Source organism: Taudactylus pleione, unplaced genomic scaffold (assembly GCF_031769625.1).
Source record: "Taudactylus pleione unplaced genomic scaffold, aTauple2 ptg000352l, whole genome shotgun sequence".
NCBI lineage: Eukaryota > Metazoa > Chordata > Amphibia > Anura > Myobatrachidae > Taudactylus > Taudactylus pleione.
In genome coordinates, this window is record NW_028284753.1 from 5502907 (window position 1) to 5518837 (window position 15931).

The 15931-nt window shown below is 45.8% G+C and overlaps 1 protein-coding gene across 7 annotated transcripts in view; it reads left to right on the forward strand.

Moving 5' to 3' along the window:
* Positions 1 to 15931, forward strand: part of LOC148508634 (uncharacterized) — a 282049-nt gene that overhangs the window by 242517 nt on the left and 23601 nt on the right. For all 7 annotated transcript variants that reach the window (XM_088444248.1, XM_088444247.1, XM_088444246.1 and 4 more), the window contains 4 exons: positions 4206 to 4283; positions 12923 to 12989; positions 13354 to 13542; positions 15549 to 15724. In XM_088444248.1, coding sequence (XP_088300374.1) covers positions 4206 to 4283; positions 12923 to 12989; positions 13354 to 13542; positions 15549 to 15724 — 510 coding nt within the window. The remainder of the gene's footprint in view (positions 1 to 4205; positions 4284 to 12922; positions 12990 to 13353; positions 13543 to 15548; positions 15725 to 15931) is intronic.

Genomic DNA, 15931 nt, shown 5'->3' on the forward strand with positions numbered 1-15931 from the left:
AGAAGGTAAACAAGTTCGATATGTGATCACTTCCCTAGCACAATGACATCAGGTCACATCTGGCTGGGAAGTGAGAGGTGCTGACTCTGTACTTATCTTTTACATCTAGAAACAGACTATATATACTGTTTGCGATTTGCATGACCCTTACTACACAGCAGCATATTGTGTATTTACTGAATATCAGTTAACTTCAATTCTTTGAAAATGTACTTGTGCTAGTGATAATTTGTCTGAAGGTAATGTACATTATTAGTGATATGTGTAAGGAGATGTGCAAGACCACTAGAAAATGAGTTGAGGTTTGGATAAACACAGAAGGCAGCATGTACTAACGGCAAAATGAGGTCAAAACTCCATAAAATCTGCAGTTTTCGGAGGTTTGACCGCATTCCCCATATGTGTCAATCTCTGGTCTATGGAGCTCATTCAGACCCGTTCGCTAGATGCGATCACTCGCTCCGAGCGTATGGAAATTCGGCTAAGTGACGTCAAAGCAGTGGCTCGCAGGGCAAGCCATAAGCACTCCCACTTTGTTTTGGTGTGCAATCACTTTCTGTTTGTAGACTCCCACCAGCCTGTCTAAAGACACCCACTTGCGCACGTCATCTCCAGGAAGTGCATGAAACCATTGGTACATTGAGCTCCATCGGTTGTGATCGCAGCGCTTGAGGTGGACTATACCCTTCCGCAAGCACTGCGAGCACTTCAGTGTATATTTCTAGCAAAAGACGTGTCCTATGACGCAGGCTATTATGCACGCTTCTGAAACGGCGTTAAAACACTCAGGCACGCCTGCATCCGCACCTCCACTCCCCGGTTACTACTGCCCTGACCCTGTTACCACCCACAAACGGCCTCTCCTGTCACTCATTCCTCTGGGTTGTCTTTGCAGGGTGAGCGAGTGTACACCGATCGCTCGTACTAGTTTGCACACACGCACTGCGAACTATACGCATGTGCACATTTGCAAACATCGCCAGCAACGAGTGATCGCTTGCTAGCAAGCATGTGTGAATCAGGTCCTATGGCCGCACATGCACAATAGGATACCCGGGTCATAAACCCAGAAGTCATCACATCACAATGGACAGCTCTTATCGGAAGTTGTGTAAATAATCGTGAGTCTTCATGTGGTATTAATAAACACAGCTATGTATGTGGTAAGCGGTGGGATGTATCACATTCAAAATGCGATGCTTGATACATCCTGCCCAGGGGAAGTTTTATCCAATCTTGGAGAGAGATAAAGTACTAAGTAATCAGCTTCTAAAGGCCCCCACACACGGTTGGATTTTTTTAAACGATTTGGTAGTTTTGGGTCGATTGGAACGACAAATCATTTAAAAAGTGCCATGTGTAGACATGATAACGATGCAATGCGCGCTCCCGCGGGCCGTTCGGCGTGGTCACTGATCTCTTCAACATGCACAAAGATCAGCAACCTGTTGTTCACAATTTGCATGACATCATTCCGTGTGTATGCACACAGAACAATGTCATGGACGACACAGATCAGTGAAATCCGTGCTACATGCATCTGTATATCAATGACACAGATGCAAGGACGGATCAGGGAGATCTGTGCTACACGCATCTGTCTGTCAATGACACAGTTGCATGGACGGGATCAGTGATATCCGTCTGTGCTGCTGTGTTTAAAAGAATTAAAACCTGTTTAAAAGACAAAAAAAAAATGTTGTTCCCCCCCTCCCCCCCAAAAAAAACAACCAGTACTGGATGTGCTAAATATTGGTGACAAATGATGTAGGGTCCTTTATTAAGCACAACCAGCACCAGACTATTCAGAACCAGCCCTGGTTTCCAAAATACAGGGGACAAACGACATAGGGGTCCCCTGTATTTAGCGCAACCAGCACTGGGCTCTGAACCAGTCCTGGTTCTGGAAATACAGGGGAAAGAAATGCGTAAGTTTCCCCTGTAAGTTCCAGAACCAGCATCAAACGTTTTCTAGCAGGAGTGGGGGGTAATACCACAGCCAGGGGAACCCTTTCACCAGGTCCCCCAGCCAAAGCATTACCCCTGACTACTAGTCAGCCCAGGCCGGGGATCCCTGGGGAGCTGGGGACCCCCCTGAAAAAGGGGTCCCCCTCTCCAGGGCACCCCAAGCCTAGGCCGATAGCCCGGGGCTATCCTCGGTACCCCTGAAGCGGTGGGTGCCAGGTTGATTATGTAGTGTGGTGTAATTAATAGTATTAAAAATATTGTCTTTTGTTGTTGAACTACAGGTCCCAGCAAGCCTCCCCCGCATGCTGGTACTTGGAGAACCATAAGTACCAGCATGCGGGGCATTATGGGCCCGCTGGTACCTGTAGTTTCACATAGGGGCCTATTCATTAAACCTAAAAATTCGATGGAGATAATTAGGTTTAGAACTCGCATGGAGTTCTACCTAATTATAGGTGGAATTCATCATTCCACCTCTCCATAAGTATCTATTCCGAAAAGCTGTCATTTTTGCGATGACAGCTTTTCGGGAAATAGACACTTTTCCCTGCCTATACTACCTTATCGCATCTGGAAACAGTGCTGCGCATGCGCTGTTACATCTGTAAAACCAGCGCATGCGCAGCACTGCCTACAGATGCGGTAAGTTTGTGTACCCCCCCTCCCCCCTCCGCTCACCTCCCCCCCCCCCGACTTACCTGTCTGCGCAGCAGCCTCCGGCTCCGTCCTGCTGGTCTGTCATGTGGTTTCCCAGCAGACCACATGACAGATTAGAAAAAAAAAAAAAACTTTTTTTTTTTTCCAAAACTTTCTTGTGCTCTGCTGGGGAGCACACATGTCCGACCAGCCTCCGGAGCCCGAGGACGGAGCAGAGCACCGGAGGGACTCGTCGGGGGACCTGCACATGCGGAAACAGGTAAGTCGATTCTGCTATTCGCCACCTCACAGTGGCGAATAGTAACTGCATCAAATTCCGAAAATTCATAATTTTCGGAATTTGATGAATACCACAATATCCACATCCCCATACTAATGTATGGGGAGTGTGGAAATTACCGCAGGGGAACTTAGCAAGGAGATATCTGTGATATCTCCTGTGCTAAGTCTGTTCATGAATACCAAAATAACGTTATTTAAGGAAAATGTCCTTAAAAACGTTATTTTAGTGTTGATGAATAGGCCCCTCACTCACCTATGTATCCCTGAAGCCAATCACATCCCCTTCTTCAAGTAGCATCCACGAGTACCTATAAAAAAAATCCATACTCACCTCTTCCTATGTGTGGATCACATCCTCTTCTTTCCATGTAGGCATCCAGGGTCTGGGCAAAACAAAAAATGTAAATACGCAGACCATCGAACACAGTACCGTCCCCTAAGGACAGTACTTCCCGAATGACGGCTCAGCGGTGGGATTTTACTATAGAAATCCCGGTGCTGAGCGCTCATTAGCTGAGAGAGGCGAGCCTTCCGCCTCTAAGCCAATGAACGGTCCCCACCATTGAAGTAAATGGTGACAACCGCAAAGGTAACTTAAGGTAATTTTCGCGCTTCCCACCATTTAAGTCAATTATATTTTAATTATTCCTCTTACCATTGTTGACTACAATAGTGAAAACGATTTTGTTATTTTTAAATTTCATTTATTAATGACAATAGTGAGTTGTTAATCCAACTAATAAATCATTTGATTATTAATTGTCTATTTTTTGTTGGGTCAACCCCTATTTGCCAGTTGCAGCCCACATTTCATGTGTGGGTAAGAGGGTGTTTGACACTTATATAATAAATACTGACACTACCTATATTGCTCGGCTCCCATTTATGGAGAGTAAGGGATTAGTTTTGCATGACGGAAGTGTCGCAATGAATCTTTGACCTATAAAGTACCCTCCTCAGCACCAGTGACACTCTCCTATTTTCACTTCTATTCCCTGTGGGTGAAGTTGGGAAGCCCACTAGTTCTCCTTAGGTTGCAGAAACGGGGCACCCATTGGTGCTGCCCCTACATTCATTTGTTTATTTGCTAACCTCTATACAGCAATCATATGCAATACAAAGACTAGAAATATATGTTTCTTACATTACTGTCCATTTATTACCTAAACTCAATTACATACAGTAATTAATATGGTCAAAGCTGAATTAGGGGTATTGTTATTTTTATGGAGAGGAGGTTAGTGGAATTGTGTTCTTTCTGTTGTTTATTATTATCTCCTTTGTTCTTCTCTCTCTAGAGTGCCGCAATCTCTGTATCTAACATGGATACAGCAGAGAAAGTGATTAAACTGGTGTCTCTGCAACTAAACCTTCCAGTAAGTACAACAGTACATTTGTATTTGTACCTTCATATTTACTGTATATAGCCAACTTTTCTAGCAGTTACATATTCTAAATATATTTAAAGGGGACAGCATTATAAGATTAAACATGCTGCTTTTCCAGCATCATTACACTTATAATGCCATCCCCTTTAAAATACGCTTAGCAGCATTATAACTCTTTTGTGATACCAGCACCATCATTTTAGTATCCCCATAATAATTGTCGACATCATGACTGTCAAATAATCAAATTGGTGCCCTTTAGTCTTATTGCTCATTCTAAAAACTCAAATAATAATTAACCAAACTGAATTAAAAGCAAACATTTTTTTTTTCATTTTATAAACACCACAAATAAAAACTGTGGTTCTTGCCTCAGCATTAAGTCACTATTATAAAATGCTGTATTCTACGTGTATATTTTCACAAAAATATCAGCACAAAATGCATTTCTTTAATTTATTTGAACACATTTCACCGTCTCAATTTAAACACTTACTATGTGTAGAAATAATATGGTAGCCCAACAAGGCTGATAATTGTTTAAACTATAAAACCTTCGCATTAAATCCCCTATTTCTTTTTTTTTTAAAACAAGATTGGGAGAGCTGTGCTTTAGATCCACCCCTTCCCCCCTTCATCATCTGTGGAATTTTTTAATTTTTGTGTACTATTTCTGTCTGTGTGTTTTTGAGGTCTGAGCAGTTATGTGGCACACACATCCCACTCAGTGCCCACAATCTGCCCATTCGGTCACCACAACAATCCCACTGGGTTGCAACATCCTTCTCACTCCATACATCTCTCTCATTTAGAATACACATTCAACTCCCTAATTGCTAAAACTATTATTCTCTGTCTATGCATGCACACTATACTCCTCCATGCTGATCTTTCTTCTCCAATCCCTACTGCTGTGTGGTCTCCCAACTGTGCTAGTCTGGATTTTTTCACATCCGCACACATCCGTGCCGCCCTGTCTTCCTGCATCCGTGCCAATCTGTTTCCTTACATCGGCACCACTGCCTTCCCCCCAGCCACACTGCTGTCTTCCCCTTATCTTTGCCACTCTCTCTTCATCCTTCTGCACCACTCTGTCCCCCCCAAGCATGCCACTCAGTCTCCCCCCCCACCCGCACCACTCCCCCCCCCATCAGCACCAATTTGTTTTCCCCAATCCCTACTGTTGTGTGTTCTCCCATTTGTGATAGTCTGTATTCCCTTATCCCCACCAATCTGTCTTTACCCATCTGCGCTGCTCTGTCTTTCCAGGTCCATGCCACTCTGTACCACTCCATTACTTTGCCCCCCAATCAACACAACTGTTCTCCACCCATCTGAATCACTTTGATTTCCGCCCATCTCTACTGCTTAATCATATATGTATTGCGCAATGAACACGTCCATTAAGGCGTCAGCCTTAATGATCGGAATTGCATTGCTTTTTTTAGTTTGAGTGGCAGAAATTCAGTAGATTTTGTGAAATTTCAGATCATGTCTAAGAAGCCTTAATGGGACATGTGAAACCATAAGGTTTTTTGTCTATGGAATTTCATTGCTTTTTTATAACTTATTTACCATCAGGGATGGAAGCAGCAATTCGGGCCACCTGCAGGGGAGAAGGACAACAAAATGGTACACTAGCGCTGGTGGTAGAGGGGACAGCACACAGGAGGTGTTTCGGGGGTGCAGAGGGAGAGACTGCTGCGGGGGGCAGGCTGCAGGTGTGCGGGACAGTGGCAGCAGTGGGGCAGTGCACAGGGGCAGCAGCAGGGGACAAAGGGGCTCACTGGCACTAATGGCCCCAGTCCACTCCTAAACCGCTTCTTAAGGCCCCTACACACAGTATGATGTGCTCACAATACGATACCATGAACAATTTCCCTTGAACACTCCAGGACACGATATGGTGCCTAAACAGCACATTTTGACATAAGAACTATCGTGCAAGATTTAAAGATAGCTGACTGCATGCACGGATCAGTGAGATCTGTGATGAAGGCATCTGTGTTAAAAGAAAAATGATTCAGAGATGCACACATGGATCAGTACATGCATGCATCTGAGAAAAAAAAAATAAGACACAGATGCATGGACTGATCAATGAGAACCATCCTTGCACCCGTGTTAAAAAAATTAAAAAATTTTTTTCTTAAATGGCCTGTCCCCCCCCTCCTCCCTAAAGCACAACCAGCCCCAAGATTTTTACAGCCGGTCCTGGTTATGAAAATAGAGGGAACAAACAACATAAAAAGGGTCCCCTGTATTTAGCACAACCAGCACCAGGCTTTTTAGAGCCAGTCCTAGTTGCCAAAATACAGGGGACAAAAGACTTATGGGTCGCCTGTATTTAGCGAACCATCACTGGGCTCAGCTGAGCTGGTCCTGGTTTTGGAAATACAGGGGACAAAAAGTCCCCTGTATCAACCACAACCGGCACCGGACCCTGGGGGTGGGGGGTAATTAATGCCACAGACAGCAGAACCCTTTCACCAGGTCCCCTGGCCAAAGCATTACCCCCTGACTGATATTCAGCCCAGCATGGGGATCCCTGGGGAGGTCGGGACCCCCCAATAAAGGGGTCCCCCTCTCAACTGCACCCCCAGGCCAAGGCTGATAGCCCGGGGCTTTCAACGGCACCCCTGGAGCATTGGGTCCAGGTTGATAAGGTATAGTGTAGTGCAAAGAAAGATTAAATAATAATGTCTTTTGCAGGAGAACTTCAGGACCCAAAAGCCTGCCGCGATTGCTGGTACTTGGAGTAGCACACTTACCAGCATGCAGGGCATTATGGGCCTGCTGGTACCTGTAGTTCCACTGCAAAATAAATATTTAAAAAAGACATTACACACACACTGTGAAAGTACAAGTTTATTAACACATACATGTACACTTACTATCTCACATACTCACCTAGTATCTCTGCATGCATGAAAACACAGATACCTGCACGGATCAGTGCGATCCGTGCGGCAAGCACCTGTGATAAAAGACACAGATGCATGGACGGATCAGTGAGATCTGTCCATGCATCTGTGTAAAAAAATTAACTAAAAGTATATTCAAAAAAAAAGTCGTTCCCCCACCCCAAAGCTCAACCAGCCCCAGGCTTTGGAGACCCAGTACTGGTTGTGCTAAATACAGGGGACAAACGACATAGGGGTCCCCTGTATTAAGCACAACCAGCACCAGGCTATTCAGAAGCAGTCCTGGTTACCAAAATACAAGGGACAAATAACGTAGGGAGTCCCCTGTATTTAATGCAAACTGCTCTGATCCGGTCCTGTTCTGGAAATACAGGGGAAAAAATGTGTAGGGTTCCCCTGTAAATTCCAGATCCAGCACCAAACTTTTTGTAGTGGGGGAAGGGGGTGGTGGTAATGCCACAGCCAGAGGAACCCTTTCACCTGTTTCCCCAGCCAAAGCATTACCGCTGACCACTAGTCAGCCCAGGCCGGGGATCCCTGGGGAGGTGGGGACCCCCCCAATAAAGGGGCCCTCCTCTCCAGGGCACCCCAGGCTTGGGCTGATACCCCGTACTATCCCCGACTCCCCTGGGCGGTGGGTGCTGGGTTGATTGTGTATAGTGTGGTGCTGATTGTGCAGTGGCGTAACTAGGGTATTTGGAGCCCAGGGCAAATTAAAAAATGGTGCGCGCGGTGAAAAATGGGTGTGGTCACTTACAAATGTGGCGTGTTAACATGACACACCCCTTTATCATCACTCTGAACATTCCTTTAACCCCAATACTGCCCCTTATACAGTACCCCCAGTATGCAATGTCCCCAGTTGTGGTCCCTCTTATGGAGGCCCATAGTAGTGCCCTTTATACAGTACCCCCAGTAGTGGTCCCCCTTATGCAGCCCCCCATTAGTTTCCCTTATACAGTACCCCCAGTATGCAATGCCCCCAGTAGTGGCCCCCCTTATGCAGCCCCTCATTAGTTCCCCTTATTCAGTGCCCCTAGTAGTGGTCTCCCTTATGCAGTGCCCCATGTAGTGGTCTCCCCTATGAAGTTCCCCCAGTAGTGGTCCCCCTTATGCAGTGCCCCCAGTAGCAGTCAACCCAATGCAGTGACCCCAGTAGTGGTGCCCCCTTATGCAGTGCCCTTTATATAGTGCCCCCAGTGGTAGTCCCCCCTATGCAGTGCCCCCAGTAGTGGTACCCCCTATGCAGTGCCCTTTATATAGTGCCCCCAGCAGTGATTCCCCCTTTCCAGTGCCCCTTATACAGTGCCCCCTGTAGTGGTCCTCCCTATTTAGTGCCCCCAGTAGTGGTCCCCCCAGTGCAGTAGCCCTTGTGCCCCCAGTAGTAAGCCCCATATATAGTGCCCCCAGTAGTGGTCCCCCAATTGCAGTGCCCCTGTAGAAAGCCCCTAATATAGTGCCCCCAGCAGTAGTCCACCCCCATGCGGTGCCCCCAGTAGTGGTCCCCCTTATGCAGGCCCTCAGTAGTGATCCCCCCTATCCAGTGTCCTTACACAGTGCCCCCTATAGTGGTCCTCCCTATTTATTGCCCCCAGTAGTGGTCCCCTAGTAGTAAGCCCCATATATAGTGCCCCCAGTAGTAGTTTTCCCCCCCAGTAGTAGACCCCAACAGAGGTTCCCCCTTCTGATGCAGTGTCCACAGTAGTGCCCCCCCAAATGTAGTCCCCCACCCCCAGTAGAAGTCCCCCTCCCCAGTGTTGCTGCTCCGCCCCGCCCCCCATAGTGCAGACACACAAGTAAAAAAAAAAAACACACTTACCTGAATCCACGCTCCGCCTCCGGCCACTGCTCCCTCCGCTGCACGTCAGTCCTCCCGGGCTGGCGTGCTCTGCATTATGGGAGAGACTTCATGACGTTTCTCCCATTACCCACTGCAGGAGCCGGATCCAGCCCGGCTCTTGCAGTGGGCACTGCAGCAGTCAATGAGAGTCTGTCTGACTCTCATTGGCTGCTGGTTAACACACACATCGCCGCCGCGCTGGCGGCGATGTGTGTGTTGAACTGCACAGCCTGAGCCCGCCTCCTACCCTCCTCCTGGTGCTATTGGGTAAGCACTCAGGGGCAGGGGCAAACGCAGGATTTGTAAGGGGGGGTTTCTGCATATGAATGTATGTATGTGTATACAATTTTATATATATATATATATATATATATATATATATATACTGTACATACCACCCACATGCCTCTCACACATGGACAGTTACATTTTTACAATGTATTGTGTAAGTATAGTTGTATTCCCAATTTGAACTGCCCCCTCCTCCCCTCCCATACACAGACACTCAGAGCAGATTATACAGACACTTACACTGCAGATTACACACACTACACATTACACACACTGCACATTACAGACACTTACACTGCACATTACACACACTGCACATTACAGACACCTACACTGCAGATTACACACACTGCACATTACACACACTGCACATTACAGACACCTACACTGCAGATTACACACACTTACACTGCACATTACACACACTGCACATTACAGACACTTACACTGCACATTACACACACTGCACATTACAGACACTTACACTGCACATTACACACACTGCACATTACAGACACCTACACTGCATATTACAAACACTGCACATTACACACACTTACACTTCACATTACACACACTGCACATTACAGACACTTACACTGCACATTACACACACTGCACATTACAGACACTTACACTGCACATTACACACACTGCACATTACAGACACTTACACTGCACATTACACACACTGCACATTACAGACACCTACACTGCAGATTACACACGCTGCACATTACACAGACTGCACATTACACACAGACACTTACACATTACACACAGACACTCAGAGCACATTACACACAGACACCTTGCACTGCACATTACACACACTCGGACTACAGACCATCTCCCCCCACACCCATGGTATAAAAAGAGCAGGCAGGTACCTGTGACGATGTTTGTGGCGGTCCTAATTACATGCTGATCAGCAAGTCCGGACTTGAGCAGGTGAGGAGGAGAGCAGTGAGTGACATCACTGGCATATGGGAGCTGTCAGGGAGGAGCTGCAGCCACAGCCGCAGCAGCTCCCCAGTACTGCAGTGCTTAGCCATCTCCAAAGCTACGCGGAAGTTGCCCAGTCGGAGCTCACAGACCGGCCTGATGAGACAGAGACAAAGCTCTCTGTCTCACTTTAAAAAGACAAATAATACTTATGCTCTGCGGGGATTGATTGGCCTGGCAGGGGGGGGTTTCTATGTACTCAGAAACCCCCCTGCGTGCGCTACTGAGGGGGAGGAAAGGGGCTTGGCTGTGCAGCACAGGACCGGCGCTGGGTGCAGGGAAGCCTAGTGCCGGTCCTGTGTAAATGTGTAGCGCTGACCGCACATACTGTGGCCGGCGCTACACTGCCTAACTAAGGAGGGCTGGTACCATGGCCGGCGCCGCCGGTCATATGGTGCCCAGGTCACACGCCCTGCTCGACCCCCCTTAGTTACACCACTGTGATTGTGTATAGCCTTGTGCTGGCTGCTCTCTTGGGGGGAAGGGTTGCACACCGTTTCTTGTTTTTTTTTTCACAAGTTACATTTTTATTAAACTTTGAAGCACAGACGGATCTTACTGATCCCATCCGTGCTTCTGTGTTTATTTATTTATACACAGTTGCAGGTATCACGGATATTCCTGATCCGAGCCTGTATCTGTCTGCCACTAACGACCGTTACCTCCTCTAGGTTCTGCAGCTCGCACCACTGCCACCCGCACCGCAGCTAATGCCCGCACCACCGCCGCTAACGCCCGCTACCTCCCCCGGGTCCTGCCGCCCTCTACTTTCTCGGGCTCCCAGCCGTAACTAATGCCTGCTTCCTCTCCCTCAAGTCCCACCGCCGCTACCGCCCGCAAAGGACAGCCATCTTGGTGCACCCAGGTGAAGTAACTTTGAGTACACCCCTCCTGCTGGTGGCACTTACTGAGGCTGCACAACAAGTTGAGTCTCCCTAGCTATATAAAGTGGCATTTATGAGGTAAAAGTTTAAAAACTGTCACTTTCTCAATTACCTGAACCCCAAAAGCACCTACCCTGGAACAATAGCTACCTACAGTAATAAAACAAACCCAAGTCTAAATTTGCCCTGTACCCTGACTTATGCCTTCCCAAAAATCCCCCATGGAGAACAGCAGAAAAGTGGTCCTGAGAGTGTCAGAAAAAACTGACAGTTGGAACTTCAGATTACTCCCAAATCCTATTTTTTTTATTTTTTTGCCCTGAAATTTGGCTTTCAGCACTGAGTGACAGTTCTACCAGTCCATGTCAAATTTTAACACGGTAACTTCAATAGTTTTTGAGGTGTAGCCCCTTATACACCATGTCCCCCCCTCTGGAGTTCTCTATGGGAGAAATCCATATTTTTAGACTTAGCCTTAATATAAGGGCACAACAATGCCCTTATAATATACACACACAGACCCCTCCCCCCTTGCGAATCCTGCATTTGCCCCTAACTCCCCTCTTTCGAATAAGGGTTCCTACTTCCGACCCATATGTGTAGGCCAGTATGGGGGAGATAGGCCATTGTGTACCTGATTCAGACCCGGTCGCTAAGAAGCGTTCAATCGTAGCTGGATGATTTTCGCATTCAGCGCATACGTATGCATCGCAGTGTGTGTGCGCAAACCAGTGCAAAAGATCAGAAAGCGTTTGCTTGCTGCACATAGACAGCCCAGCAGAGTGAGTGACAGGAGAGGCCATTTGTGGGTGGTAACAGGGGCTGGCCACTAGGAATGGGGGAGTGGAGGTGCGAACGCAGGCGTGCCTGAGCGTCTTAACGCCGTTTCTGAGGCATGCATAATTAAAAGGCAGCATCATAGTACATGTTACCTGGTTGTATTTTACATTGAAGTGCTCGCAGTGCTTGCGGTATGGTATAGTCAACCTCAAGTGCTGCGTTCACTTCCGATAGTACCCGATGTACCAGTGGTTGCATACACTTCCTGGAGATGACGTGCGCATGTGGGCGTCTTAAGACAGGCTGGTGGGCATCTACATACACAAAGCAATCCCACACCAGGACATAATGGGAGTGCTTATGCCTTGCCGTGCGATCATCTCCCATGCAGTCACTTAGCCGAATTTGCATACGATGGGTGCGAGCGTACGCATCTAGCAAGCGGCTCTGAATCGAGCCCTGATTGCCATCACGTTTCTATGGAAAATACATTTTTTTTCATAGTGCTGTTGTCTGGTAATTGCATATATACAACATATGTTTTCTGTAGCGCAGCGTAATATTGTCTGGTTATAACAGGGAATCACCAGACAATAGGTACTAGGGGACCACTTCATTTGAAAGAGTGGATGTCCCTTAATTTAGGGACACCAGGTTGGGGGAGATCTTCCCTTATTCCTGGTATTTTTCTGCTGTACTCACACTGATTATCAGGTAATAACTTAAATGGAGGCATGTTGTTTGAAAGAGGGGACTATCTAGCAGTTACTGTTCAACTAGAACTTTTATAATACTTCACCGGCCTCTGGCCCTTCGCTGTGTCTGAAAATCTGGTGCTTGTCATGTGATATGAGAAAAGACATATGTTCATATTCCTAAATTATTTCTTGTGTATTTGCACAGGGCAGACCAAGTGACTACCATCTGTGGGCAATGTCTGGAAAGGATGAACCTCCCTGTCCTCTTTTTGGTGAGAGCCTCGCTGAATGTATGATAAGGTTATCTGGGCACCACATGTTGTTCCATTGTCAGAAGAGCTCCAGATATTAATCCTTAATCCCAGCAGCCTTCAGTATTATTGTATATGTATAACCTTCATTGCTGCCTTTTTTTAATTTCCGTACAGTGAGTACAAACTTGAGTCATGCAGTGAAAGCAGAATAGTATGTTTCCAGCTGAACAGATGACAGCATGTTATTAGTATTACAGTAAAAATAATATAAAATAACAAGTCCTCTTTAAAAATATATCTAGAATCTGTATTTGACATATTGTAGGCCTCATTATGACCTATCTGCCTGCTGGTGTACTTACTGTATCTTGTGCCCCGCCAGGCCATGAATATCCTTACAGTATTGCAATGAACTGTCTCCGGGAATCATTGGACATTCCCAGCGGGAGCAACAATAACCTTGTGTTACAGCAGAGCACAGACAACGTCCTTCTTGAACAGTTTTCCCAGGAAAGGCAGTGCCAGCTCATCATTAAACTGAAGCCACAGGTTCCTTTTTACATGAGAAGAGGCAAGTACCTTATGTACCTGTCAGTATTGTTTTTACTTAGCTTAATGTATTAAAGATATTCTTAAATGTAATATATTTCCATGATATCAAAAAACGGGTCATGAAGGTGCAAAGGAAAATAGAACAATGCAAGTGCTCACTTTCTGTATCTGGAATGCTTTACACATTGGTACCATAAACTACTAGAATAATGTTTCTTTAATAAAACCCTGCATTAGACAGCTATAGAGAGCTTCAGCAGAATAACAGGGAAGACTCTGGAAACCAGGGATGGGCAAAACCCCCAAGATTCAGTTTGCTGTTTTATATTTGAACATGATTTCACAAAGCTTATATTTCAGGTTGAAATATGTGTTTATGGGATAATAAATTCTATTATAAGGTTCCCTGCCACTGTTCTTACTGGTTAAAGTATGGAAACAGGTGTTGGTATAAAACCCTTTGGTTACAATGGCCCCATAGATGTACTAAGCCTTGGAAAGAGATAAAATAGAGATAAAGTACCAACCAATCAGTTCATAACTGTAATTCTTCAAACACAGCCTGTAAAGTGACAGATCTTTACTGGTTGGAACTTTGTCCTCGCCTCTTTATCTCTCTCCAAGGCTTAGTGCTGTACATCTTCCCCTGGAATGTGAGTGGTGTATCAGCATCTTCTGCCTGGCCTAGTTACCAGCATTCAATGCTAATGTCCTTCATCGATTTCCTCCCCCTGACTGCAAGTGCTAGTGCTGGATACCATCACGTCAGACTCGATGACTGGGTCATTGGCTTTTTCCTAATGTCAGTGGGTAACCAGCCTGAATGTGTTCAGTTTAGTGCTATATTTTCCTCTTTTCTAAGGAATATTTTTTTCAAAAAGATTTTATCAAAACTGGAGATGGTCAGATTGGGACTCCTGGCCCACTTGACAGGGAATGACCCTGGTGTCTACAATTTGGTGATGGTTTCTGAGCAAGAAGTGGGGGAATCTCTCTACAGGTGACTAGCTGCCACAGGTTATCTCTAACAGCTGGCTAGCTATTGGGGTCATTGTGTAACAGCTGGCTAGCTATTGGGGTCATTGTGTAACAGCTGGCTAGCTGTAGGGTTACCTGTGTAACAGGTGGCTAGCTATTGGGGTCATTGTGTAACAGCTGACTAGCTATTGGGGTCATTGTGTAACAGGTGGCTAGCTATTGGGGTCATTGTGTAACAGGTGGCTAGCTGTAGGGTTACCTGTGTAACAGGTGGCTAGCTATTGGGGTCATTGTGTAACAGCTGGCTAGCTGTAGGGTTACCTGTGTAACAGGTGGCTAGCTATTGGGGTCATTGTGTAACAGGTGGCTAGCTGTAGGGTTACCTGTGTAACAAGTGGCTGGCAGCTGGAGGTTTCTGTGAATCAATTAGCAGTTGTTTGGGTCTCTGTAACAGGTGGATATCATTTGGGGATATCTGTGCAGGAAGTAGCTATAAGTTGGTGGATTTGTTGCTGTGCTTCTATGTGACAGGTGACTGAAAGTTAGGGAGTCTAGCTGGCAGTGGAGGGAGTTCTATGTGCAACAGGTGGTGCGGAGGTGTGAGGTACAGGTGACTAGCATCTGTGAGATTTCACTGCAAGAGTTTACTTACAGTTGGTGATTTTCTGGAAAATGGGTGATTTCTTTCCAAAAGTTGTCTGGCATTAGGGATATTTCTCTACCATATGTTGTATGTACAGTAGCATATGGCTGCCAATGATTATTTATCTCTTGCTATCTTGTAGGTCTTGTGAAGGCCTAAAACATTTTTTTCTAGGATTTGAATCTGGCACCTATTAGTGAGAATTCAGAATTTAGTCAAATCCTAAAAAAATGTATTTAGTACTTCCCTCATTTATAATTGGAATGCTTTACGGCTTTGTGACATACTACATGCACTAAAATCTGAATCTAGAACACTGTAGAAACATTGTTATCAATATGTATGTATTTAATATGAAATATATGCAATCTGAAGCTTGTATACCATATACATTTAATCTGCAGAATCTACGCAAAAGCATTCCCAGAGGAAGAAGTCACTAATAGACTGGGCTCTGCGACGTACCGGAAGTACCACACTCATCACAACACCTTCCCAGTCACCTCTAACCCCTCGCAAACTGTTTGGTCATTCCCTGTCATCAATCTGTCCAAAAGGCAATCTACCTAAACCCATAATGGTAAGACCAGTTCCTTATATATTCAGTAACACCAGCTATAATCATTCTGTGCATATCTTTTACATGAAGTGTAGGAATAATGAACCTAAAGACAGTTGTCTAAATAAAAAGAAGGTATAATTGCCTTCTATATGGTATGTATCAGCATGGAGGCTTTGAAAATGTATTTTAGTTGTGTGTGTATGGACAACATCTTGGGGCTCATTT